The sequence below is a fragment of the Anomalospiza imberbis genome, chromosome 1 (assembly GCF_031753505.1).
Source record: "Anomalospiza imberbis isolate Cuckoo-Finch-1a 21T00152 chromosome 1, ASM3175350v1, whole genome shotgun sequence".
Taxonomy (NCBI): Eukaryota; Metazoa; Chordata; class Aves; order Passeriformes; family Viduidae; genus Anomalospiza; species Anomalospiza imberbis.
In genome coordinates this window covers 132683780-132708084 of record NC_089681.1, presented here as the reverse complement: position 1 = coordinate 132708084, position 24305 = coordinate 132683780, and the positions used below count along the sequence as shown (strand labels likewise).

The 24305-nt window shown below is 36.4% G+C and overlaps 1 protein-coding gene and 1 long non-coding RNA gene across 2 annotated transcripts in view; both read right to left on the bottom strand.

Annotated features, from left to right (window-relative positions):
• Window positions 1-8962, bottom strand: part of MALRD1 (MAM and LDL receptor class A domain containing 1) — a 236655-nt gene extending 227693 nt beyond the window's left edge. Inside the window, exons 1-3 of the mRNA XM_068212566.1 lie at window positions 8635-8962; window positions 4021-4161; window positions 3-97 (exon numbers count right to left, since the gene is read on the bottom strand). Coding sequence (XP_068068667.1) covers window positions 3-97; window positions 4021-4161; window positions 8635-8797 — 399 coding nt within the window. The 5' untranslated portion in view covers window positions 8798-8962. The remainder of the gene's footprint in view (window positions 1-2; window positions 98-4020; window positions 4162-8634) is intronic.
• Window positions 8963-14195: 5233 nt separating this feature from the next.
• LOC137486960 (uncharacterized) lies at window positions 14196-15785 on the bottom strand. Its single transcript, XR_011005820.1, has 3 exons — window positions 15678-15785; window positions 15307-15435; window positions 14196-14329 (listed from the first exon to the last, which is right to left on the bottom strand). It is a non-coding gene; the product is annotated as an uncharacterized lncRNA (long non-coding RNA).
• Window positions 15786-24305: the final 8520 nt, after the last annotated feature.

The following is a 24305-nucleotide window of genomic DNA, read 5'->3' as shown; positions in this document are numbered from 1 at the left end:
ACCTGGCAAAGGTGTTCTTCATCAGTTGGAAGGAAAACTCTTGTCCTTAAAGCTGCAGAAGAGGATTGCATTTCAGAGGACAATGTGAGGAAATAAGCTATTAAAAGGAATAAAAATAGAAAACTTAGAAGCCTGGAAAAAAAACAATAAAACAAGGAGAGCAATATGCACAGGTATAAATTAATAATTAAAAAACCAACTGGAATTGTTTCCCCAGAAAAGATGAATAGGTCTTGTAGCCATTTTGATCCAAGCTTTTTTCCATGTTCAATATTGTCATGGTATTGCTCCACATTCCAGCTAAAATTTTAAGCAGGATTCCAAAACATTTCATGTGGTGATGTCTTGAATACTCGACATTTTGGGACAAAGTGAGACTAACTCAAAAAGCTGATCCAAAGACTTTAAGCTCCAATGACTGAATACATAACTTATTTCGCGCCCAAACATCCAACTGCTGTAAACAACAATACACATTTTTCATGATAGTCCCGGTCTTTGAGGAGGTGGTGGAACATGGGAGAGAAGACTGTGGTGTTTTTATAGGTTGAAAACTGGTGGTGTCTGGGCTCTGGCTGCTCGGGAAATTGCCTTGAGAGAAAAGTGGTATCCCTGTATATTCCAAATATAAAAAGTTGTCTTTGCAACTTCAAAGCTCCTATTAAAGATACCATTCTTTTTCATTTACAAAACAAGTCCTTGCTTCATTTGAAAGTGTAACAGCTCAAGAGGAGTCAGTGAACTATGGTTGTTGCCATGCCCTTTGACTGATAGTGTCTATTCCTGACAATATTGTTTCTGATCTTGCAACAGATGGAAGGCAAAAACCCTATTTTAGGATATCAAATACTGCAAGTCAACATTTGGCTCTTCCTGAACACAAAGATTTCAGAGATATTAGATGCTAAGGATGCAAGATGAAAAATAAAGAATAGAAAAAGACTCATTCTGGTTTTAATTATTTTTCTTCCTTTCTCTTCCTCTTCCCAAACTCCAAACAATGTCAAGTAACTTGCTGTCCTATGACATTCACATGCAAATGAAAGGAGGAAGATGAAGGAGAAAAAAGGCCGATCAGGACTAAAGGAAAAAAAATTCCTAAAAATAAAGATTAATACATTCACCAAATATCAGAGGGTAGATGAAAACATCTAACTACTTAAATTATAAAACTACCCACCTTGACCTCTCATCCTTGTGTGGAACTGGAAAGCTCCTGATGAAGCACCACCAGCCCAGCTCAGGGCTGGAGCCAGCTGAGCAATCCCCCACAGAGGATCATTTTGCAGCCTGCTACCAGGGCAATGGCCATGTGCCCCCAGGTTTTAGACCTTTCCTGACTGCTCAGGCAGCACTTTTGGAGCCTGCCAGCTGCAAGGGTATTGCTCCTACCCACAACAGATGGCCTGGTGTCTCTGAAGAGCCCTGTCCCTGACTCCAATATGTTCCATTGGATGTTAGCTTCCATGAATTTTTGAAATTTTTTCTTTTAGTTCTCTGAAGATTAATGTGTCTAAGAGTAAAAAATTTATTTTTCACCTGCCACAGGAATTTTAAGTTTTACACAGATAGGGAAGAAATGCAAATTTTAAGAAATTCTTTGAAAGTCGTTTCAGATTACACCTCTGCATAGAGAATAGTTTCATCTAGCAAAATCAGGTTGTGGATTTTTTTGGGGTTCTTTTAAAGTGGTTGTCACTGTTTTGTTCAATTACTTTTTCAGTGAAAAAAAATAAAGATCCATGAAAGACAGACCTAAGGAAATATTTTGGGTTCTGGTAAATGATTACATAAATCATCAAAGGAGTTAAATTTACCAAGGGATCTTTGCTTTTCTACTAATGTGGGTGTTTTATCCTGATGGCAGGAATTCTTCCTTTTAACACTCTACCATAGAGCATACTCTGCTCAGTTGTCATGATAGAGAATCATTTCTGGGTTTATAAGCAGGAACCAACATAAAATGGGTCATATAGTCTATTGAGTCACCAGCAGCGGGAAAACTCGACTCACTGCCATAAGAAGATAAATATTTCCTAGGCAATTAGAATCACCATTTAGAAAATGAAAGTGCAGTTTAGACAGTCTCCAGGTAGAAAAATAGAAGCAAATTAATACAATGCATTTAAATCCCCTTAGCTATTCAGTTCACCAGTCTGAGTACACAGCCTCTCAGAAAGCTGAATAGCTACAAGTATTTGAACTTCCTGCTACCTGAATAAAATAACTTAGATTAACATGACCACTGCACAATTCAGACCTGGCAGATACAACAGTGACTGAAGGGCCAAAACAAGTAAATGTGAATAATACAGGTGACTGAACAGTTTGCTTCGTCTGCAACAAACACTTCAGTTCATGATTCTCAATCTTTGCCTGGCTTTGGCAGTCTGTACAAGTCACATTTTCCCTTCCCCACCAGTTTTTATTGATTTTTAGTGTATCTTTCTGGCGTTTGCTGCATCCTGATGTGGTGTGCACTACCAATCACACACAAATTCTAGAAACTTCAACTACAGCAGGACTGTTGCCTGGCTAACCTATTTTGATTCTAGCCAAGAGTTTGCTATATTTGTATTCCATTGTACTTTTGGGGTTTTTTTAATGTGTTTCTTAATGAGAAAAGATTTATTATTTTAAACTATTTCACAACTTGCATACTCGAGAAAAAGCATGTGTGTATGAAAAGGGTTTGCTAGCTGCTCACATTTTTGTGCCAACATTGGTCTAAATCAACACTCATTTAAGAGCAACCTTATATTTGGAAGCACAATAGACACAGTAGGATGTGCTTCTGAGATACACACAAGCAAAACCTGAAGTTGCTAAAAGCACATCAGATATATAAAAAATTCCTAATTGCAGAGTATCATGAGAATTGTCCACTGTGAAATGAGAACTTGCAGGAAAACCTAGAATGGGGGCTTTGGTTGCTGTTTTCTTCAGTAAAAAAAATTAAATTTAGGTTTCATTTTCATGTGCTGACTTCTAAGCAAGTTTTCCATACATTCCCCTTGAAACCACCAATTTATACTTATCATTATTGGGAACTTCTACCTCTTTGATGGCTTATGCAATGTGTAGGAGATGCTACTTAAGAACAGTGCAGATTTCCACACTCCCAGATCATCACAATTTGGGAACAGGTTGTAAAGCACCTGGGCTAATCACAACAACACTTGCATCCCACATAGGATTCTCTTCTTGTACATGCTCCAACATTGCATGCCTGCCTTCAGGTGCTCAGCATGAAGGCTTCCAAAGCACCTAGGATGGATGAGAGGGTGTGGGTGGAGGTGAAGGGAAAGAGAATAACAGAAAATATGGAGAAGAGAACTAAACAGCTATTGTATTACAGTATGTATCACAGAAGAAAAAGCAGGGTTAATTTGGCCATAGGACAAGTATAAAGGATAAATTTTGTCTGAGGACAGAGAAAAGAAATTATTTAGTTGAGAGACACTCTTCAAGGTAAAGTAGAATTGTATGACGATTTAGGAAGAAGCTGGCTCAAAAACAGACTATCAAAGCTTATCCTATCTCCAAATACAAAGTCCTCTTCTCTCAAAATATTTGGAGTAGTAATATTAGCCACAGATGATAGATACACACATTCCAGGCATTTACCAGTCCAAGAAAACATGAAAATATGTTGCAAATTTTCTGAACTTCGCAATGGTCAAGACTGAATTTACCACCTAATATCTCCAAAACAAGTAAAGATCATTCTGATAGGTAAACACATCTTTTGAAACTGATTACTTGCTCCTCTATGATAACAAGAATTGCTCACTGGAATACTGTCTTCCTCCTCCCCTTTCCCCCTGGAATTCTGGGTTATTGTAATTGCAATCACCTTAAAGAAACTTCAAAATCACCTCAAAAGACAAAAATGCTCAGGAAACATGTGGCAGAATATAAATGAACAATCAAGAAAGTAGCAAAATTTAGTAAATTAAATAGAAAACTACATAATATGTAAGAGTCCATCCTTTCCCCAAGGAACATGAGGAGTCTCACCACTCTCATTCCCATTATGGTCAAAGTATGGTGGTCCCATCCCAGATCGGCCATTTCTTCTTATCCAGCCAGGCTGTAAATTGAATTCAGGAAGAACTTTGCATAGATTGGTTTCAAAATCACAGTTGTTCCAGGAGGAATCTGAATTGAAGCAAACAAAAAATTAAAAGCATAAAAACAGAATCAAAAGGATATTTTTTCACCATCACTTGCTGTATAGTTAACACACAGAAACATTCTGAACAGGGCTCTGAAAAAAAGTGAGAAACACCAGAATGTTTAAATCATGAACGAAGAGAAACAGCACAGTGGAAGAAAGACAACTGAGAATGAACATGGAGAAAAAAAACTCAAACAATCAACCAAGTCCTTCCTCCACCAAACCAAATCCAAACTTGTCAATTCAATATTTTATTACCATGTTATGTGCTCTTTTCATCACAAATATGTGTGTAGTCACCTGTTTGTAGGAAAATCTCCAAGCTAGTATAGTTTATATGCAAAGACTGTTCTTAAAATACACTGCAGCTCTAAGGTAAAGAATTTGTCCAGAGTTCTTGCACAGAAAAACAAAGAATCAACACCAGGATGCAATCAGAGAGCAAGCTGGGTTTTATTTTTGATTCCACATCATTCAAACGAGACAAAATCAATCCTCAGAATGGCACAGTGTCCCCACTTGCCTTTCCTCTTTCTTATCTCTTCCAGTACACATCCCAATGTGGCAAGGAAGGAGCATTTTCCCCCTTCCAGATTTCTCTGTAGAGCAGCATAGGTTGGAAAAGGGAGGCAGAACACCTTTCTGGCACCAAACCCAGTTTGGTGTATGAGTTCATTCAGGCAATTTGAGGTAGGTATGGGACCAGATAAATAACTGCTTACTGGGCTGGAAGGACAGATGTTGGTTTTTTACACAGGTGTCAAACAGTCCTTTATGCATCACATCCAAGCTGAATGAAAATGCTTGGATGTGCTTGACAGGCTGGACAGCCCCATTCCCTGAAGTACTTCTTGTAGCGGTGGAAGGATTTAATTAAAAAAGAAGTCTAAGTAGATGCAGCTGTAAAGAGCAAACTTATTGCAACCCCAGCCCAAGCAGAGTGGCCAGTACATAGCATTGTCTCCAGATTTTGTGTCCTGTGTGGAAACTATCATTTCCCCACGCCCTTTGTCTTACACAGGAGAGGAAGGCGGCTAAGACCCTGCCTTCTAATTGGGATTCTGGTTGGATACAAGAGCTACAATGCCTTCACATTCCCTCTCTAATTGGTGCCCACTCCAGGCCCCTGCTAATGCTTTTGGTCTAGTCTGTATTATCATAATTCACTGGTCATTTTAAATAAAGTAACAACTGCAGCATTGATAATCACACTATGATGTTCAATTTCATTACTTTCATATTCATATCAGTTTACTGCAACAATTAATTACAAGGTGAGGGGAAAACAGAAATAATTCATTATTCCAGACTCAAGTTAATGTGCACATTGGCTGAGCCATCAACCAACTTTTTTATTGCTGCTTTTATTCCTTATATCTTTAAGTGGCTAAAAGGCATGTCAGAGGTTCATCAAAAGCACTAACAATACTGAAGTATATATATCTGCTTGGCATTGCATGAGATGCACCTGATTTCACTCAATATTTCTTCAAGCATTTTCTCATACCTGAAAAAACAATTGCAAAATAATATGCATGAAATATGAAGAATTATACCACTTTAAATTAAAAAAAAATTCATCATTATTTTCCAAGGCAATATTAATTTTTAAAAATATAACTTCAAAGCAAACCAATGTAAATTTGCTGGAAGATAGATTTACAAAGGTAAAAATCACTGCATAGAGAGGAAAAGTCCAGAAGGAAGAAATGTGTGGGATTTTCTATATAATTTTTGCTGAGTTTCCTGTGAACAAAAAAAAAAATCTAAAATAACTTCTAAGAAAAAATTCCAAGTCTCACAGGAACAGATGACAGTTAAAGGTTCTATTTCAAGTGCGCATGTGAATAAAATCTCAATTTAGGATATTCTGGGAGAAAAATATATTTAAGAGTATTTAGTTATCATTCATTTCCTGGCAAATACTTTGCAGTATGAAGACCAAATGAACAATAAAAACTGGAATTCCAATTTTTTTCTATATTTTCACTGCAGAAGCTTCTTTAAATCTGAGCAAAGCCCAGGGAAAAGACCAGGCACCTGTCACCAACATGAGACCAGGAGATGAAACCTAAGAAGAAAAATAATTTTGCAATAATCCCAAATCACAAGAAAGAGTGGCAGCAGGGCAAATCTTCAGTTTGACTCCCTGATCTGTATCTTCATGTCTGACAGCTGATTTATCTCCTGAAGTAATCCAGAGCATTATCCAAGCAGTCCCAGCATGCAGCCTATTCCTCAAAGCCTAGTTCAACCCCTCTGGCTCGTTCACATGAAATACAAAATAATTTCATATTTAGGGCTTTTAAAGAGAACAAAGGCTCATACTAGTCTTTGGAGAAACCTTTAATTCTCTACTTTCATATAAGCATTTGGCTATAGTTGAATTCCCTCAACAGACAAGTGTAAAAAGCCCCCATAAAAGATAATGGAAGAATGCACTTCTTGTTCCATATTCTGCAATCACAATAGAAAATGCTGCCTGGAGTAAATGCCCTTTCCAGGGAAACCAAGACCAAGCACAATGAGGATTTCAAGGCTATGCAGTGGAACTTGGCATACCCACCTCTTGGGCAAGTGATAAAAATATATGCTAACCTGAGATGTGTTAGACACATCAGGGAATTCAACAGGCATTTCAGCCATTGCCATTTAATACATTTTTGTACAGCACAGGAAACTTACAAAAATGTACTGATACCCAATAAAAAGCAAGTATCCTAGAGCTGATTCTAGACTCCTGCTCCAAATAGATCTCTGCATCCTCTTTGGATAAAACAGGGAGTCCTGTTTTAGGAAGAAAATCTTTATGTGGTTGGACACACAATTGTAATTTGAAGAACCCAGATTTACGTTACTGCTCTTTCTCATAGATTTCAGCTGAATTCAGTGATTGCTAACATGCTCTAATTCGTAGTTTTTATTGTGGACAGATACAGGCTCATCTAAAGACCATCTGTTTTATATTTAAAGTGAAATTTTAAAATCCCAATAAAGATGGTAGCTTCCTTTGTTGTATAGTGAGGAGGAGAACCTAGATAAGCTTTTTAGTTAGAATTAAAATTTTTGATAAAGCTCTTCTTTGGACTCAGAACAAAAATCCTCAAGGAGAAGGACTACCTTATACATCTATCCTGGTTTCAGCTAGGGAAGAGTTAATTTCTTCTCAGTAGCTGTTACAGTGGATTCAGAATGACAGTGGTGTTGATAACATGTTGATGTTTAGGAATTTTGCTAAGTCATATATATCCTATGGCAAGGACTTATTTTTCCCCCTTTTCCTCATGCTGTGCCAGTGAGGAGTTTGCAGGGCTGGCTCAGCTGATCAGAGCCTGGTGCTCATCACAGCAAGGCTCTAGGTATGGTCTGCATACAGGCCATGCACTTCAGTGTTGGACTCAGTGATCCTTGTGGGTCCCTTCCAACTCAGAATATTCAGTAATTCTGTAAAAAAATAAAAGAAAACCACCAAAACTGGGGCAGGGGGGAGCAGAGCTGGGAAGGGTCATGCCCACTATATAAACTGGGGGGAGTTAGCTGGAAGCACAGCTGATCTGGGATCAGGAAGGGGAGGTTTGGCACCAGTCAGGGAGTGGCAAGCAATTGTATTGTATATTAATTGTATTTTTTCCTTTTTGTTATTATTATTATTTACCATAATTACCCTTACCATTGTTTTATTTTACTTTATTTTTGTTTTTAATTAATAAACTCTTCTTATCTCAACACGCAAGTTTTACTACACTTCTCCTCCCATTCCACCACAAGCAAGCGACTGTGTGGTGTTTCATCTCCAGCTGCTTAAAAACATGACATGAAATCATTTGCAGCAGCACTTTGTAGTACAGTATTCCAGAAATACTGGAATTCTGATGCAGTTTTACTCAGAGATTGCAGTTAAAATTCACTCTCACCACTTAGATCAATTCCTTACAGGAAATAGCACCAATTGTATTTGTAACCAATGCATGGGACAAAGATTAAGGTAGGATAATCAGTTGCTAATCAGTTCATGAATTCAAGGAAAGTTCCACCCTTGTCTAGACAAAAAAACCCAAAAAATGTTGTAGCTTATACCTTGGTCTAGGTATTTTGTATTAAATCTGAATGCTATCAAACAAATTAAGGAAAAATGTATTACTTGCTGAATCTACATTGAATTTGAATGAGGAAACACTTGTTTTGTGATGTAATATCCATGTGAAGATCCATGAGAGTCTTGCACTTCACAAATGTTGAAAAAGAAAAAAAGCATGAAAAATCAAACTGAAGCTGGAATAAACTTTTCTATAGAAAATGAAGGGCGTAAAAAATTCCAACCAAAAAAAAAAAAAAAAAAAAAAGAATTCCCAAACATATTACATTTTTTAACATAAAAGCATGCCCCCTAGTTCTCCCTTCTGTCACATTTGGTTACCAAACTGTATCACACGTCTAAGGCCCACCACACTTACCTTGTTTCTCATCACCGCTGTCCCCACAGCAGTCGGTGCAGATGCACACTTCTCCAGGTGGAGCAGAAGAGCCATCCCCACGCTGGCACCCACTTGCTGTGGATGACTGAGTGTCCACCGGAGCAAAGCAATACAGCACACAGACGTATAGGAGCCTGTTCATGGGCTATGTTGCTATCCAAGCCTTCACTTGAACAATAATTACTAAAACTGACTAGTATTGGTCATGAAGCACCTTTTAGCAAGCTGTGTTTACACACATCTCTCTGGGAGATGTTTTTTAGAACCTCAGTTTCTTAATCTGCAGCTTACAGGAAGTCACTGCTTCTGCAAAGCAGTGACTTTCAATCTGGTGTGTTTTAGGATAATATTTAACTGAATATAAAGTTTTATGACTAAAAAATATTGGCACATGCTATGAAAGTCAACTGTATATCATTAACTTACTGATTGGATTTATTGCTCAGTGGTTTGAAAATATATTAGATAAGAAAACAACAGGAAAACAGGGTGGAATTACTAAATTACCAACATCCACAAAGACCTCTATTTGCTCAGAAGGAGTTGACAAATGTTTACAAAATGTATGAAAAGTTTGTACATCGAATGTAAAAAACAGTAGAGAAATTTAAATTTCAATTGATTTTGCATCAAAGTGGCTGTAAATCAGTGCACTGACTTCTGTCTCTTGTTACGAGGATGTTTTAGTAACACCTTTCACCGTGTTTCCATGTTTCACCAAATCACAGTGGTTCTGGCCACACCTTTAGACCAATGACTCAAGAATCTTCACATGGAGGAGGGGGACTTGGAGATCCAAATAATTAAAAGAGCCAACCTTGTGAGAGAATGTTGAATCAACCTTTTTCATTCAGCCTAGCATCACATAAAATCAAGAATATTGTTTTAGTGAAGTAGCTTAAATACTTGAAATGCCCCAAACCGAAGGATGCAGTGTTAGTAAGAAAAAGAGAAGTTAATCGCAAAATTTGGAAGGCAAATAATAGTGAGAACTTGACAAAATAAATCTGGCACTCAGGTAAGTATGGCATTCCTTTAATAGGAATAGTGGGATGAAAAAAAATTCCCAAGTGGCAGCTGTAACAAGTAACTGATGCCAGCAGATCTGGAGATTTTGTCACCCACAAATTCACAAAATCAAGTCAGGGGAATGCACATCCCACCATGCATAGCTCTGATTTGCTGGTTAGCCCTGGTGAGCAGAAATAAGACAAGATAAACTGTAACTAAAGTATGCTGATTGGAATGCACAAGGGCCATAATATCTGTAGAGAGAAACATGCAAACTCTGCCTGGAGGGGAATAAATCATTTGTATGTTCTGCAGATCTGTATTTTCCTAGTGTAAGAAATCTCTTGTCAGGGAGCAAAGACTACTACTCCAACATCACCTGAAGGCAAGAAGTGCAAGGTCTGATGCAACTTCCTATTATCTCCAACACCAGAGGCAGGCACATGTTTATTGTGACAAAGGTTCCTGCTCTGCCTAGAAAGCATTTTCCAGCTCATTTGGTTCAACTCCACCCTTTTCATCATCATTTCTGTGGACATTGTTTTAGCTGTTTTATTTTAATGCTTTGTCCTCTGGACATAGAGCTGTTTGGAAAACTTCCTGATAAAAGCAGAGCTACAACTAAATTAATTAAAAGTTCATTGATATATAAGTATATATATATATTCCTAAAGAATGCATATCATTATTTTCTTCCAGTCTATAAGTACAGATTAGACTAGAAGCTTATATTAAAAAAACCAACAAAAACCAGAACACCCTATGCCATATATTTTCATGTTACTACATTTGTAAAAGCTTAAATATTTCTGCTATTCAGCTGCTTTCAACTAATTTTCTCCAACATACAATATTTTATCTTTTTTATTTTTTCCTTTATATCTTCTTAAACTCCCCTCACACTGATAAGCATCACAATACCAGGATTTCCCTGTCTTTCAGCTTTCTTTCATTTTATAAAATCTTCCACCACATTTTTCCCAACTGTTGAACTGCTATGCCTGTAGTATAAATCTGTATACAAATATTCTGAATCTAAGGATGATTTTGACAGGAAGTGATTTCCATTTCCAGCTCGATATGCTCTAAAACATTCATAACAAGCAAATTTGCATAGCCCAAACAAGTCAAAACCACAATAATATCTGTTATGAGTGGAAATAAATGAAAAATGTATCAAATATTCAGAAATATTTAGGGTGTAATCCATGGATCATCAGTGAATAAGGGAAAAAGTATTTCAGTGAAGGCCTAACAGAAAGTGCAAAACCAAAGAAAAGGTGTCTCATTTTTTTGGGAAGTATTTGGCTATGTACATGTTGGGAGGGTTTCTTGATAAGTGCAACAGTTCAGCCCTCTTGTTAACTAAGAAAAAGAACAACAAAGGTTTTTTTCTAGTTCTAAGAATCATATAGAAAGGAACAAGAAGATGACTCAGAAGCAAAGGACTTTCAGGGAATGTCAAAAGGACAAACACTTTAAGTACTGAACTGGAAGCACCCTGAAAAACATAAAGGAGACAGAGAGGGAAAAGTATAAAATGGCAAAAATATGCAGGATGTCAAGGAAAGCAGAAGATGGGCACTAATCAAAGGGTATTTTTTGAAGCACTAGAGAAATATTGCAGAGAAAATGAAGTCTGAAAGGAAAGTAAGCAAAGCCAGACACTATGTCTATTTCCAAAATTATTTTAGCAAACAAGCAGTTTTTTAAAAAGAAAAGAAAGTTAAAACAGAAAACTGATTGAATTTACATTAAATCTGGATTTTTCTGGTTTACCCTAATTAATTTAATTTAAGGCAAGACAAGTCACATTTCATGTAAGTGAAAAAGACTGCCCGCTCAGCCTTCAACTTAAGTAAATCTGTTGAAAAAGTTTCAGATATTTAATCTAGGAGTTTGAAAAGGTAAGTCTTAGAAAGAAGTCCAAACAGGCTCTGAAACACAACCAGAAAAGCTTTGCATTTTTGAGACTATTTTTCATGTGAACAGAAAGTTATTAGCTTAAGCATAAAATGGATTGCAGGTAGCAATTCTCCTTTAGGTTTTTGTAGAGCCAGTTATAATCAGTAATGAAACAGAGGAAAGAAATAAAAAACTGGGATAAGAGCTTCAGCATCTGAAAACATGTTCAAATTTTTCTGCAAATACTAACTGTCTTTCAGGGAAAAGTCTTATAGAGTAGCATCAAGTCACTCTTTCAGAGTAATTAAAATTTCATTAGGTTTAATATAACTTTTAAATGGCAAACTTATAATTTGCTTTTTTGTTTTCTTTATGTGATCAGACAGGGGAGCAGTATAATGCCAGTGTATGACTCTTTAACATATATCTCCTTTTCTTCTAATACAAAGTTTTAGTAAACACTGTTAATTTTAAAGAAATCCCCCAAAATCTTTCATGCAAGAGCAATTTTAGCCAATTATTAATAAAACCACCAAAACTATATTTTTAAAATAATTCCCAAAAATTCAGACAAGACTTCATTTTGACAGTCCCTTCCCAAATGTACACTATTCATACTGTCACAAGGCCATTCTAATTTTAAATTGTCAAATTGTAACTGAAAGGCTTCTGTACAGTAGCAGAAAGTCAAGCAATCACCATTACCCCAAACTAATCCATTTTTAACAAGAATTGACAGAATTCTTTACTTAGATGTCAAAGGCAATAATTGCACAGCATCTGTTTTCAGTTAAGTGGCACTAACTCAATAGTTATCTGAAACTATTGAGTTTAGTTTATAGTTATCTGATAACTATTGAGAACTAAAAAATTAATATATTTGAATAAAAGGATTCTGGGCAAGTGTTCTTAGCACTCATCTCCATTTGCTAAAAGAAATCAGTGAAATCAACTGAGAGGTTAAAAGCAAACTTAATGCATTGATCAGTGTACATCATGACCACCATAATTACAACTAATAAAGGGAAAAAGTCTATAGTATTAGGAAAAGGTGTGATGAACTAGATTTAATCATGTCAAAGCCCTAGATCATTACAGATTAAAACAATATTAAAGTTTGGGAAACAATCTGGAAGCATCTGTTCCATCTTTTAAAGGGATAAAATTCAAGAAGGTATCACAGGTGATGATAAAGTAGAGAAAATATTCAGAGGGAGATAAAATTCCCTATGTCTACCACTTACTACAAATTGTTTTTGCACCTAGAGTTTGGGAAAAAAAGTACTTCAATTCTGAACTGTGAAGAAATGCTCTTCTTTCTCTAAATTGCAACATATGACGGGGGAAAAAAAATCCAAAAGTGGTTCTTAGTCCATAAAGCAATATCCTATTAGAAAGCAAAGCTATGAATTGGCATAAACGCTGATCAGGTAGGAGCATTTCTACCTCCTGCCTGCTATGTACTTCTTCAGAGAAATAAGAATGGAATAAAGATTTTCTCAGTATTTGCTTTGCAGACTGAAGACTTCCAACAGGTTTCAGCACTGCTCCCTTTCTTCTATCACATCATTCTACCAAGCATTTGGTTCTGTTCTCTCCTACAAGCAGCTCCCTGGTCCCTGCAAGAGACCTAGAGCAAGTGGCACTGTCACAGGAGACAGGAGGCAGAGGACCTGATGCGTTCTGTGGTATGAACTATCACATCACATGGCTCAATATGTTTCATAAGGTGTTAAACTCAAACTAGCTCCAGACTGGTCCCATGGGAGAAACACCCATCAGTGGCCAAGGAGTGTCAGGTATGCTCCCAGAGCTCATCCTCTACTCTGGTCTCCTGCAGGGATATCCACGGCACACTCTGTGGCTGCTCTGCTTCAGGTCACACAGTGTGCAGAGGTTGTTGGAACACTTCTTTCAATAATGCAGCCCTCACTGGAACCAAAATGTAAACACGTTAAGCATGCTTAGCAATTATTGGAACAAGAGCTGGCTTTGCCTTCAGGCTCAAGAACATAAATAGATCCAGCTTTCTTTAAAAGTTTGGAGAAAAATAGTGTATTATAAAAATTAAACCTGAACCAAATGAAACAGTTCTATCCATCTCAACTCATCTCTCCTTACCTTGGTTGCCAGAGGCTGGACAGCAACCAAAGGCATTACAGGTAGCAGAGGCAGACAAACACCCTCTCAGGGCAGACCATCCAAAGAGGTCAATTTCTGAGTGAAAAAAGTTCTTTAGAGGTATTTTTTAACAGAAAAATAAGCTTACCCTTCAGTATCACTTCTAAATATGCAAGTGAGGGCAAATAAATCCTTCCAATGGTCTGTCTGCTTCTGTCATACATAACATTAGTTACAAAAAACAGCAAGATAAGGGACAAATCTGGAAAAAAGCAGTATCACTGGGCTCATGTCCCACAGCTGCAGCTAAATCAGCACAGCCCAGGTTTGTGTCTCCAGCAATATTAGCAATATTTTAGTGCTGAAATATCAGCAGCACTAAAATATCAGCAATATTTTAGTGCTGAAACACATCCATATACCCAAGAGCTGAAAATTAGGCTGCTAAGATCTAGCAGGAGTCTCAACAAAATATATACCTTAGTAACCAGGGTTAAAATAAAAAAAAAAAAAAAAAACCTTCTCCATGGAGTTTCCCTATATTATTGATTTAATCCTTAGAACATCTCTGCAATGATACTGCTCCTAAGGATTTCCAAGCAGTCATGCTCGCTCTCCATATTTCTAGGAATTATTCCTGAAAAAGAGACAGGAGGTATGTATTGAAAATCTTTATTGGTCAAAACTCCCCTTTATCTTAATTTCCTCATCTATAAATAAATAAGTGGTCTGAAAATTTCTGACTTTCTCTGATACCCTCTGATACCCCTAGACCATTAGACTAAGTAGGAACTAATAATGTTAATAACTTTTTTCCACAATTTTAAGTCAGCCTTAAATATTAGGGCAATATCTTGATATACAAAGAAATAATATTCCACTAAGATAAGAGAGGGATACTTTTCAGCTCCGATTTTCAGAGTTGTTAATTGAAAGGATGATGTTCTGAACAGAGAATAGCTCATCTGAAACATACTTTCAGTGCAATTATTATGCAGTTCAACTTTATGCAATGAAGGCACAGGCTTTGGGAAAAAATCCTTGGAATTAAAGCACTCAGGAGCTTAATGGTAGAAGCTTAGCACTTATAATGAAATTGTGTAAAACTTCAGAGTACATGCTTTGCTTGGAAAAAAAATCACGAGATAACTGTGTGCTGCCTCAATAAAACAGCTCTATCCTAAGTTTAAAATGCCTAGTAATTCTTCTTAAATTAACTCAGACATATTAAAAAATTTTAGAGTAATCACTTTTCAATTGGAGCTATGTGTTTCTTAGAGCAGTTTCACATTTCAAAGAACTGTAGGAAATATTCTATCACTTATTAATTTCTTGACTATTTTTCATTCTATCATTACCAAAAGACATGTTTAGATCTAGAGATTAATTTAATCCTTGCACCTAAGATAAATGAATATGAATCCCAGTCTAGATGCATTGACATGTTAATGTGAAATGTAGTACATTCTCATAGATCTCCAGAATGTTAGAACTTTCCTTGCAGCTTTTAACAAATTGTTAATGTCCCTTTGTACTTTGAGTGACTTTGTTTACAGTGAGAGATCAATGGGATAAGCGAAGAAATGAACAAATAAAATATACAAACAAACAAACCTTCTTATGACCTTCCTAAGCCGGCTGCCACTAAGACATGGACATTTTTCCAGTGCTGTAAAAACTCTCATAGAGCAGCAGCTGTAAATATAGCTCAGAGGGACACTGGGGCTGCTCCAAATGATATTCCTAGAACCACCACAGATAGGGAATGAATCAGAAACACCCCATACCACTATTTCCATCTCCCAATCACACAAAATAACCCTAGACCTCCCAGCCTCGTCAGGGAAAAGGGGTGTAGCTGGCAGGCTAGACAAGTCCCAGGTGATTAAAGTAAACATATTATTCTCCCCAGTCACAGGAAAAAAAAAAATCAAGAAACAAATAAAACAGGTAAATCCCTTTCACAGCTCCAAACTCCTAAATACCTTAGTCTACCATGCAGACTCTAAATATTTCCAATTTCCTATTCTTCCTCTACAATTCTTACTCAGACTGCTGCTTATCCCTACATGATTCATCAGGTAGTGATCCTCTACACCTGCATTAAAGTGACGAGCTTTCAGTTGCTCTCTTAGGGAAAAAAATCCAATATGGTTTTATCTAGAAACTTCCTAGAAACTTGATAGAATTTTTTTTTCTTGAAAACATTTGTAGTCTTGGAGTACCAATGCCAGAGAAGGTGCCATGCCTTGGGTCTACCACCATGGGGATTGTTCTCCTGCAGCAAGCAAAACTGCTTCCAGAGTTGCTTTGAATGCAGTTGAGCATAATAAAGTTTGAGATAAAAAGACATATTTTCTCATATTATCCAATGAGATGCACCACACATTTTCAGACCACAGCTGGCAAACTTGTTTTTGAGATTTTCTTTTCAAAATCTCCAGTGTTTATTTTCAAAGTTTACATGGTTGTTGTTTTTCACAGTCAGGTATCACCTACCATCAGCAGCAATAGTTTTCATTCCTTATCAGACTTACTGAATGTTTTTGTTGAATTACAAAGTTTTAAATGAATGTGGTGTTTATAGGTAATGACGGGTTATTTCAAGTATGGCAATAAACTTTTACTGCTTTTCCTTACCAATTTAAAATTCTAGACAGCTGTTGTAAGCTAGGTATTTACCACATCAAAAAGACAACTCACCTGAGTGAACAAATTACCATCTGCATTTTTGTCAAATATATAAACAGCAGTTCAAATAAACAATTCTAATGAAGATTTTAGCTAAATGTTATCAAAACACTCAAGAAAAATTTGAGTCTTGAGAATTTCTAAGTTAGGCCAAAAGATTGCCCCAAAGGATAAATTCTTAGATGTCCACCACACTACAAAGTGGCAGAATTGTTTAAGCAAGTCCAGTGGCCGCATTTCAGTATAAAATAAGTTAAATATGAAATATATAAAACTGTTACACAAAATTTTCAATTAGTAGTAGGGAAACATAAATATAGACCTAGGAATTTTAAACAGCACAATTTCTGTTTTAATAGTCCAAATTATCTAAGAAAATCCTCATTAATTCTGTTGATGAACATGACATTCCAAGCGTCTAACTCTATTCTTCCTGTTGTCTTCATCTCTACAATGGTCCTCTGGGTCTAACATCAGCAACTTCAATCTCCCTCAAGAAGAAAGGGGATGTATTGAGTCAAGCTATCAACAACCTGGAGCCTTCACCAGCAGGGCAACTGTTCTCTTTTGGGGGCATAATTTGGAAAGTCTTCATCTTTGGTCTAGGATTCATTTGGGTCCAATTTAGCACACTTTCTTCCTTCTCCGTGATTCCCAAGTGAAGTATTAGAGTTATCCAATGTCTCCTTCATCCTCAGCTAAATAAATGGCTGGTGTTTGTTCACGGAATGCATACATTTTTCAGACATTTGCTGTAGAGTAATTATCATACCACTTATGCTGAATGAGGCTGCAATGAATTGGCCAGTATAAAATTGTTTAAACAAGCTCAAACAGGGCAAGACAAGCCCTGATAGCCCTGAGATCTATGCTTTCAAACTGACATGAAGGCTACAGCCTTTTACTATATATCAAATATCTTATATACAGGGTTATGAAAAGGGATGGAAAACAATTTAATATCTTGACTTTTTTATCCTTGACCACTTCCATATATGTCATCTGAGCCTTTTCAGTAAAAAGTGAGTGGTGCTTTCCACCAGTGGCACATAATTTCAAATATACTGTTTCAAAACCTTTAAGATGCAGTACCTATTACTGACATTCAGCATGTTCCCATTCCCAATAAAGACCTACTGATTAATGAGCCTTCTGCTTGTCTTTATAAGGTCAAAAGTCTCACTGACTGTAACCGAGGATATCTGAAGATTTCAGATCATATTGAAGCAATTTGAGCATAACCTTCATAGGACAAAATCCAAGAAATCAAATAGTAATCATGGGTAGTCAGAGCTCTACCATAAACAGTTAATCTTCAAAGACTGGTAAATGGATATTAATTGATTTACTGCCTATTACTGTTCTATTTTGGAAAGAAAATTCTCAAGACAATAAATTAATGACTGGACATCCATTACTGCAAGAAAATTATATTTTTAGCATGAATTATGTAGAAAGGAAGTAACTTACCAAAGAATAGTTGCATAACTTAATATCAGGTAAATTTACTGTTGTGGAAGAGGTAGAAGCCCAGTATAATTTTTCACAAGCAGATAGAAATTCCTTTATAAGAAGCACTAAATTATTTTTGGGGCATCTGGTAAATACAGACCATACACTATAGTCCATCTTCAAAATTCTAGTAATATTAGGGGAAACAATTATTGATGGCAATTAATTTGAAAAAAAAATCCTCTGACTAGATCATAGAAAGAGAAACCCAAAATTTGAGATTAAATTACTATCAAATTCATATTGCTCTGTACTTATGTACTTCGAAAAGCTTACCTTAAAATTAAGATTTAATAGCAGAAGTTTTCTGCTAACAAAGTTAGAAAAAGTATCATCACCTGTCCAATTAAATAGAATATACCAAGTACGATGGTGAGCATTCACCTTACCTATTGCCATTTCACACCTGTGAACCAGAAGTTAGCAATGTCCCTGAAACAGATTCTCAAGAGATTTAAAATGTTCAGAGCTCCTTTAAAGTTTTGCCAATGTACTTCAGACTTTATATCTCCTCAGCTCCTTTGTTCTTCTGCTGAGGCTGCTGCCAACAAAGTGCCAGTCCTCACTACAGTAATTTCTGGGACATAAACCATGGACAGCTTTGACATAGCTGACTCTTTCCATGGGAGACAAGCAAACAGATCCTGACAGATACTAATGAATTTCAGGCCTGGTGGCACAAAATAAATGTTCACAGCAATGGCTGAAGATGTGTACCAAGAAAGCAGGCAGAATACAAGTTTGTGGTACAAATCTACCAGTGCATATCGGCAGCTTGCCTGGATGGAAAATATGTAATTACATCAACCAACGACTTATGAAAAACTAAGGACTTTCTTTCTAATGGAAACACCAAGAAGTTTTGAATAAATAGCTCCAAATCAGAGGTCAACTCTAAACCTAATGCAGAATGATCAGCAGGAAAAAAGAATGAAATCTGACTGCAGGCAGGTCCTGCAGCTGGCTGGATGCAGGTGCAGGAAGTATTGACAGAGATTTGTTACCTTGTTCCTTGCACTCAAACCTTCTAGCAAATTAATTCCTGACAAGACAACTACACTGTCTGTGATATAAGCCTTCCCCAGAGGAAAACCAGGCCAGGCAATAATACCTACCAAAGCTGAGAAAGACAGTTTGAAGGCAGACAAAGAAACCACACTCTGCCTACAACACTGTATCCACAGGTCCTGTGTTCTGACATCTCCTTCCATCCAATATAGTGTGCAAAATGTGTGCCCTAAACATTATGAGACTGGAAAAGCGCGGTTATGACAAGCAGCAAACAATTTTTTTCTCATTGTCTTTTTGCCAGTGACATCATGGTGGCAAAGTAAGTTTTTTCTAAAGAAAACCCAGAGAGATCATGACAATGGTTGGTATTTGTCCAGAGATGTTCAGGGAAGTGACAGGAACAAGGCACCACCATGGAGCAAAAACCTAGGTGAGAAAGGTGTTCATTTAATGGCTCAAACTTTATTTTGAAATTATAAGTTCTAGCACAATAGAAAACAATTAGCAAAAAAACCTATTCATCTTGAAGGAAGGTAAAATCTGTGGTGGTTTGCATCATATGCAGTATGATATCTTTCATTCCAACATATGAACTCTTAAGAGATTTTGAAGATGGGAATTTAAGTGAAAACTTTCCTCTTTCTTTCTGGTAATAAATTACCTTCTGAAAGTGTAATCAACAGCTGTAGAAATAAATTTTCTCTGGAATTCTTGGGAATAAAACAAGGTCAAAACCTGCTGGTAATATCAACCAGGCCCCAGCTTAGGGTTCAATTTTGTATTTAATTTCATTTGATGGAACTGGTTTCCCAGGGCTTAATAGACACAGAATTTTTTGAGAGCAAATACACTCTGTTGGATAGGATAAGGAGGCTGGAAACTGTTTCTGACTTCTAACTTGTGACTTTTAAGAAACTGCAAACTTTAATACTCCTATATGCAAGAGGATGGACAACTGCCAGTTTAAATAGGTGTGGACGGTCAGACCAGATGACCAGAACAATTTGATTTTCTCTTAAACTCTGTCCTCCTAATGCTATCATAAAGATGGTATTTATTAAAGTTTAGATGCATCTTTAAAGAAAGACATTATTAATGTCCATTTGAGTAATGACTTTTTTATTTAAGAACAAATGACAGTGTATTTCTCATGGCAAGTGGCCATATTTCTGGAAGAGACTCAATGATAAAAGAGTAAAAATTATTTAAAAAAATAAAGGGAGAAGGGATTTTAAAAATCAAAGTGCAACAGAAAGTAAAGCTGAAACTATAAAGTCACAGAAAAATAATGTTAAGACTGGAAAGTCAGCCTTAGAACAAAAAAAATCTCATTAAACAACAACAAAAAGAACAGATCAGAAATGTGCCAGAATATAGGAGATGGATTGTGTCAGGGTTGCTACATCTAAGTTCTATACAAGTGTCCAAACAAGTAAATTAAAACTGGTTACTTAGGCAACACATCCCTGCTAGCAGTTCCACCACTAAAGGGCACAATGTCAGAATTCTCAGTGCAACAATCTGCAGTTAATTTAATTTGTTAGCAGAATTGCTTTCTGAAATTTTAAATAATACTGTTACATGCCTCCCACAGTCACTCACAGCTAAAAGTGCTTACAAAATGAAAGCACTGTGCAGCAAAATGAAAACAAATCTGTCACCCCCACAAAAGTGTACACATCTCCAAAATGAGCGAAATAGGCCTTTATCCAAAGAGCTTGCTAGCACCACAACACTAGCTGATTTTGATTTGACTCCCTTTTATAACTGGGATTTTTCTTGAGTTGGACTATCCTAAACTTAAAACCCACTGGGGATGGGAGGTAGAAAAACAGGGCCAGTGGAGTGCAGCACAGCTGCCTCTTGTAGAAAACTATTAATCCTTTATTCTTGTTTCCTTAAATTTGTATGAAGAATGGTGGCAGAAGAAGCTCAATATTCCTTTTTCATGCATTGGAAATGAAGGGAGCCTCCAGGATTTTGAGTTTCACACAAGCAAGCAGCCACCTTAAAGCCTATACTTACTCCATGTTTTTGTCCAGGTCTGGTACCAGAACACCAATAAAAGGAGAATGCAAGGGGAAACATGAAAAAAAAGAACTACATAATTCATAGCAAAAGCTCCTATGCCACTTTAAATACAGACAGGGCTATCAAGGGGAATACCATGTAGATGTAAGTGCATAAAAGTTATGCTCAGGATACAAGATTTGGCCAAAATGAGACTCAAGGAGGATGGAGCAGGTGTTTACCAGCAACCATGTCCATGCACACTCACATAGATTAACACTGGCATCTCTTGGATTCCCAGATTTGCTACTGAATGCAAATTTTATTTAAAGTTAAAGCAGCTAGTGGAACAAGTTCTACCATATGGACAGGCTTTCACACCAAAACAGAATATGAGGATGGCATACACATAGTTGAAGAATCTTTCTATCAATCTTTCAGTAAATGAAGGTCTTCCATTTCTGTCCCAATGTAATGCCAAGAAGGTTGAACAAACTCCTACCCCATTTACAGAACTAAAATTCCTATAAAATTAAGCAGGATTAAGACATAACCTTAATTATGACAATAAAAATTAACTTTAAAGACAAAAGACGTGTTCTTTTAATTACTGACAGTAAGTATGAGTGAATGTGGCACAAATTGGAGAATAATTCTCTGTGTAATAGAAGTTCCAAATAGGCTTATAGTTGAAAAGCAAATGAGCTGGAAAAGAAAGAACAAATGTGCTGGGAATGCTGTTTTTCATATTATGTCTTGTGGAAATCTGAAGAGACCCCACTATACTGATTTTTTTTACTTCAGTTTACATGGAAATGTACTGGCTTAATAGAGAGACACATTCACATTTCATTTCTTAACCTTTCTAAACATTTAAGAATATTAAATCAATTTCCTTGCCAGAAGTACTAAAATTTTACATATTTCATTGTCAAAATCATATATCCAACATTATAATAATAATTTCTTCCAGGATCATTAATCTCCAGATACAGAAGATTTATTTAAGTATCAAATAACTTGCTGTATTTTACTGAGAAATGAAGTGAAAGTATAAACAAGGAAAAAGAAATGAAACCCTGGTTGATCTGACGATAAGAACATATTCAATTTTATCTTTCTATAAAATTTAAGGCTTTTTTACGAGGAGCAGAAAAGGCAGAGTAAATACTTGTGGCAGAATGCAGGTAGCCTCCTCTATCTCCTAAGTCAATACTTAAGATTTAAAGTCCACGCAGGCAAAGGAAATTTTATCAAGCATTTCAATAAACTTTGAGTTGAGACCTTCAAAAGTCACCAGGATTATTCATAAGTGCAATATTACAATGTATTCCAATACTTGATTGTCTTGTTAAGCTAGAGTACAATTCTGATCCTGGTTGCAATGCTTAAACCTGCTTTTGGCATAGGTAGCATCAATCCATACTTCCTTCGTACAATATTTAACTGGGATAACAAGTATTTTATTTTTCCATCTTTTCTTCCTTTGTTCGTCTTTTTCTTTCAGGCACGCAATTCCAATATTTTCATCTAAGTTTATATAAATTAAACCATTCCTTTTTCCTTGAGAATCTGTCACAACTGTTTTCTTCTTATATGAAAATATTACTGTGTAACTATGGCAGGAACATTAGTCGTAATATTCTCCCACCAGTCTACAAAAATTTTTGTTACAACAACCAATAATGTTTTCAGATTGATGTGCTTAAGATACCTGAGATTTTTATTAGATCAATGAAGATAATTACAACTCATTAAGTTTGTGCAAAACTCACTTATCTCATACTAATAATTACTATTCCATTACCACCATCCTGATATTTTCTACTCAAGAAAATATCAAATGTACCTAGAACACAGATAAGAATTCAAAGGCAAAAAAGAAAATTATGTCAGAGGACAGTGTTTCCTGAAATATTAGGAAATCATTATAGAATGGGTAGCCCAACTTCATGTGTCTAGGGTTATTTGGGACTGTTTTGCTTTGGTGGGTTTTTTTGTTTTGTTATTTTAATTTATCTTGGTTTTGCTTCTTAATACAATACCTTTCAAATAAAATTTATAAGGTAAATCAAATAAATAATAATGTCTGGTGGGTTGCTTTATGGGGCCCAAATAATGCCACTAAGACAGTATTGATAACAATAATATTTGATCCACTCCTTTCCTTAATATTTCTAAAAAAAACAAGAAACCTTTATTGTCTGGATACACCACAAGTCAAGTACAGCAAGAAAGGTTTGTTAGCACCCTGTGTAATACTCCTTCATCCAGAACTTCATTTAAAACCTTTCTACCAGTTTCTTACAGGTCTATATTCCCAGTTTATCCCCAATGTGAAAATCAAAACCACAGGAACAAATACAGTCATATCCCCAGTTCTTCACTCTGACACAAAAGCATTCACAGAACTATAGAATGATTTGGTTTGGAAATGGCCTTAGAGATCATCTAATTCCAACCTCCCTTTTATGGACAGGGAAACATTCCATTGGACCAGATTGCTCAAAGCTTCATCCTACTCCTACAGGCATTCCTTACACCAAAAATTTCTCCTTAATACCTAATTTCAACCTGCTTTCTTCCATTAAGACATTCCCTTTTGAACTACCACTACAGGCTTCCATATCAACTCCCTCTCCAGCTTTTTTCCAGGCCGCCTTTAGGTACAGCAAGACTGCTCTGGGGTCTCCCCTCCAGCTGAATCCCAGCTTCTCTCCACAGGAGAGGTGCTCCATTTCTAATTATCTCCATGACACTCCTCTGGATCTGCTGTAACACATCCACACCCTTCCTGTCCTGGGGACCCCAGGGCTGGATGCAGTACTCCAAATGGAGTCATCCACCCAGCGAGGGACAGCCAGATGCCTTGTTGGTGCATGTGTAATTTATTTTGTCTGAGCTTTGGGTAGTGAGTGCCAAGTACCAGCACCTCAGATGATGCTTTTTGGTTTAGCCAGTAACATGAAAAGCTAATGTTTAATTTACTGTAATGAAGAGCTCTTTCATTCACAGTGTGAACAAATTTTAACTCAACACTGAAAACTCATAATATTCATCCAAGTAGAAGGGCCAACTGGCTTTAAATGGCTCTGCCCAGCTGCTTTGACTAGCAGTGGTGGTGACAGAGCTTAATTGCCTTAAGTATGGCTTATGTAATTGTCTCCATTTCAGGCATGATATACATAACTAGGTGATTGTAGATATAATGCAGGTGATTCTGGATTTTTAAGAGTTTCCTGAGTACACTTACTATTATTCAAATTTTGACTTACTATTATTCAGATTTTGGCACAGATATAATTATTTTTAAAATAAAATAAAGTCCTAATTCATCTCCTTAAACTTTTACTTACTTTATAGCGCTATACTTTGAATTACAGAAATTA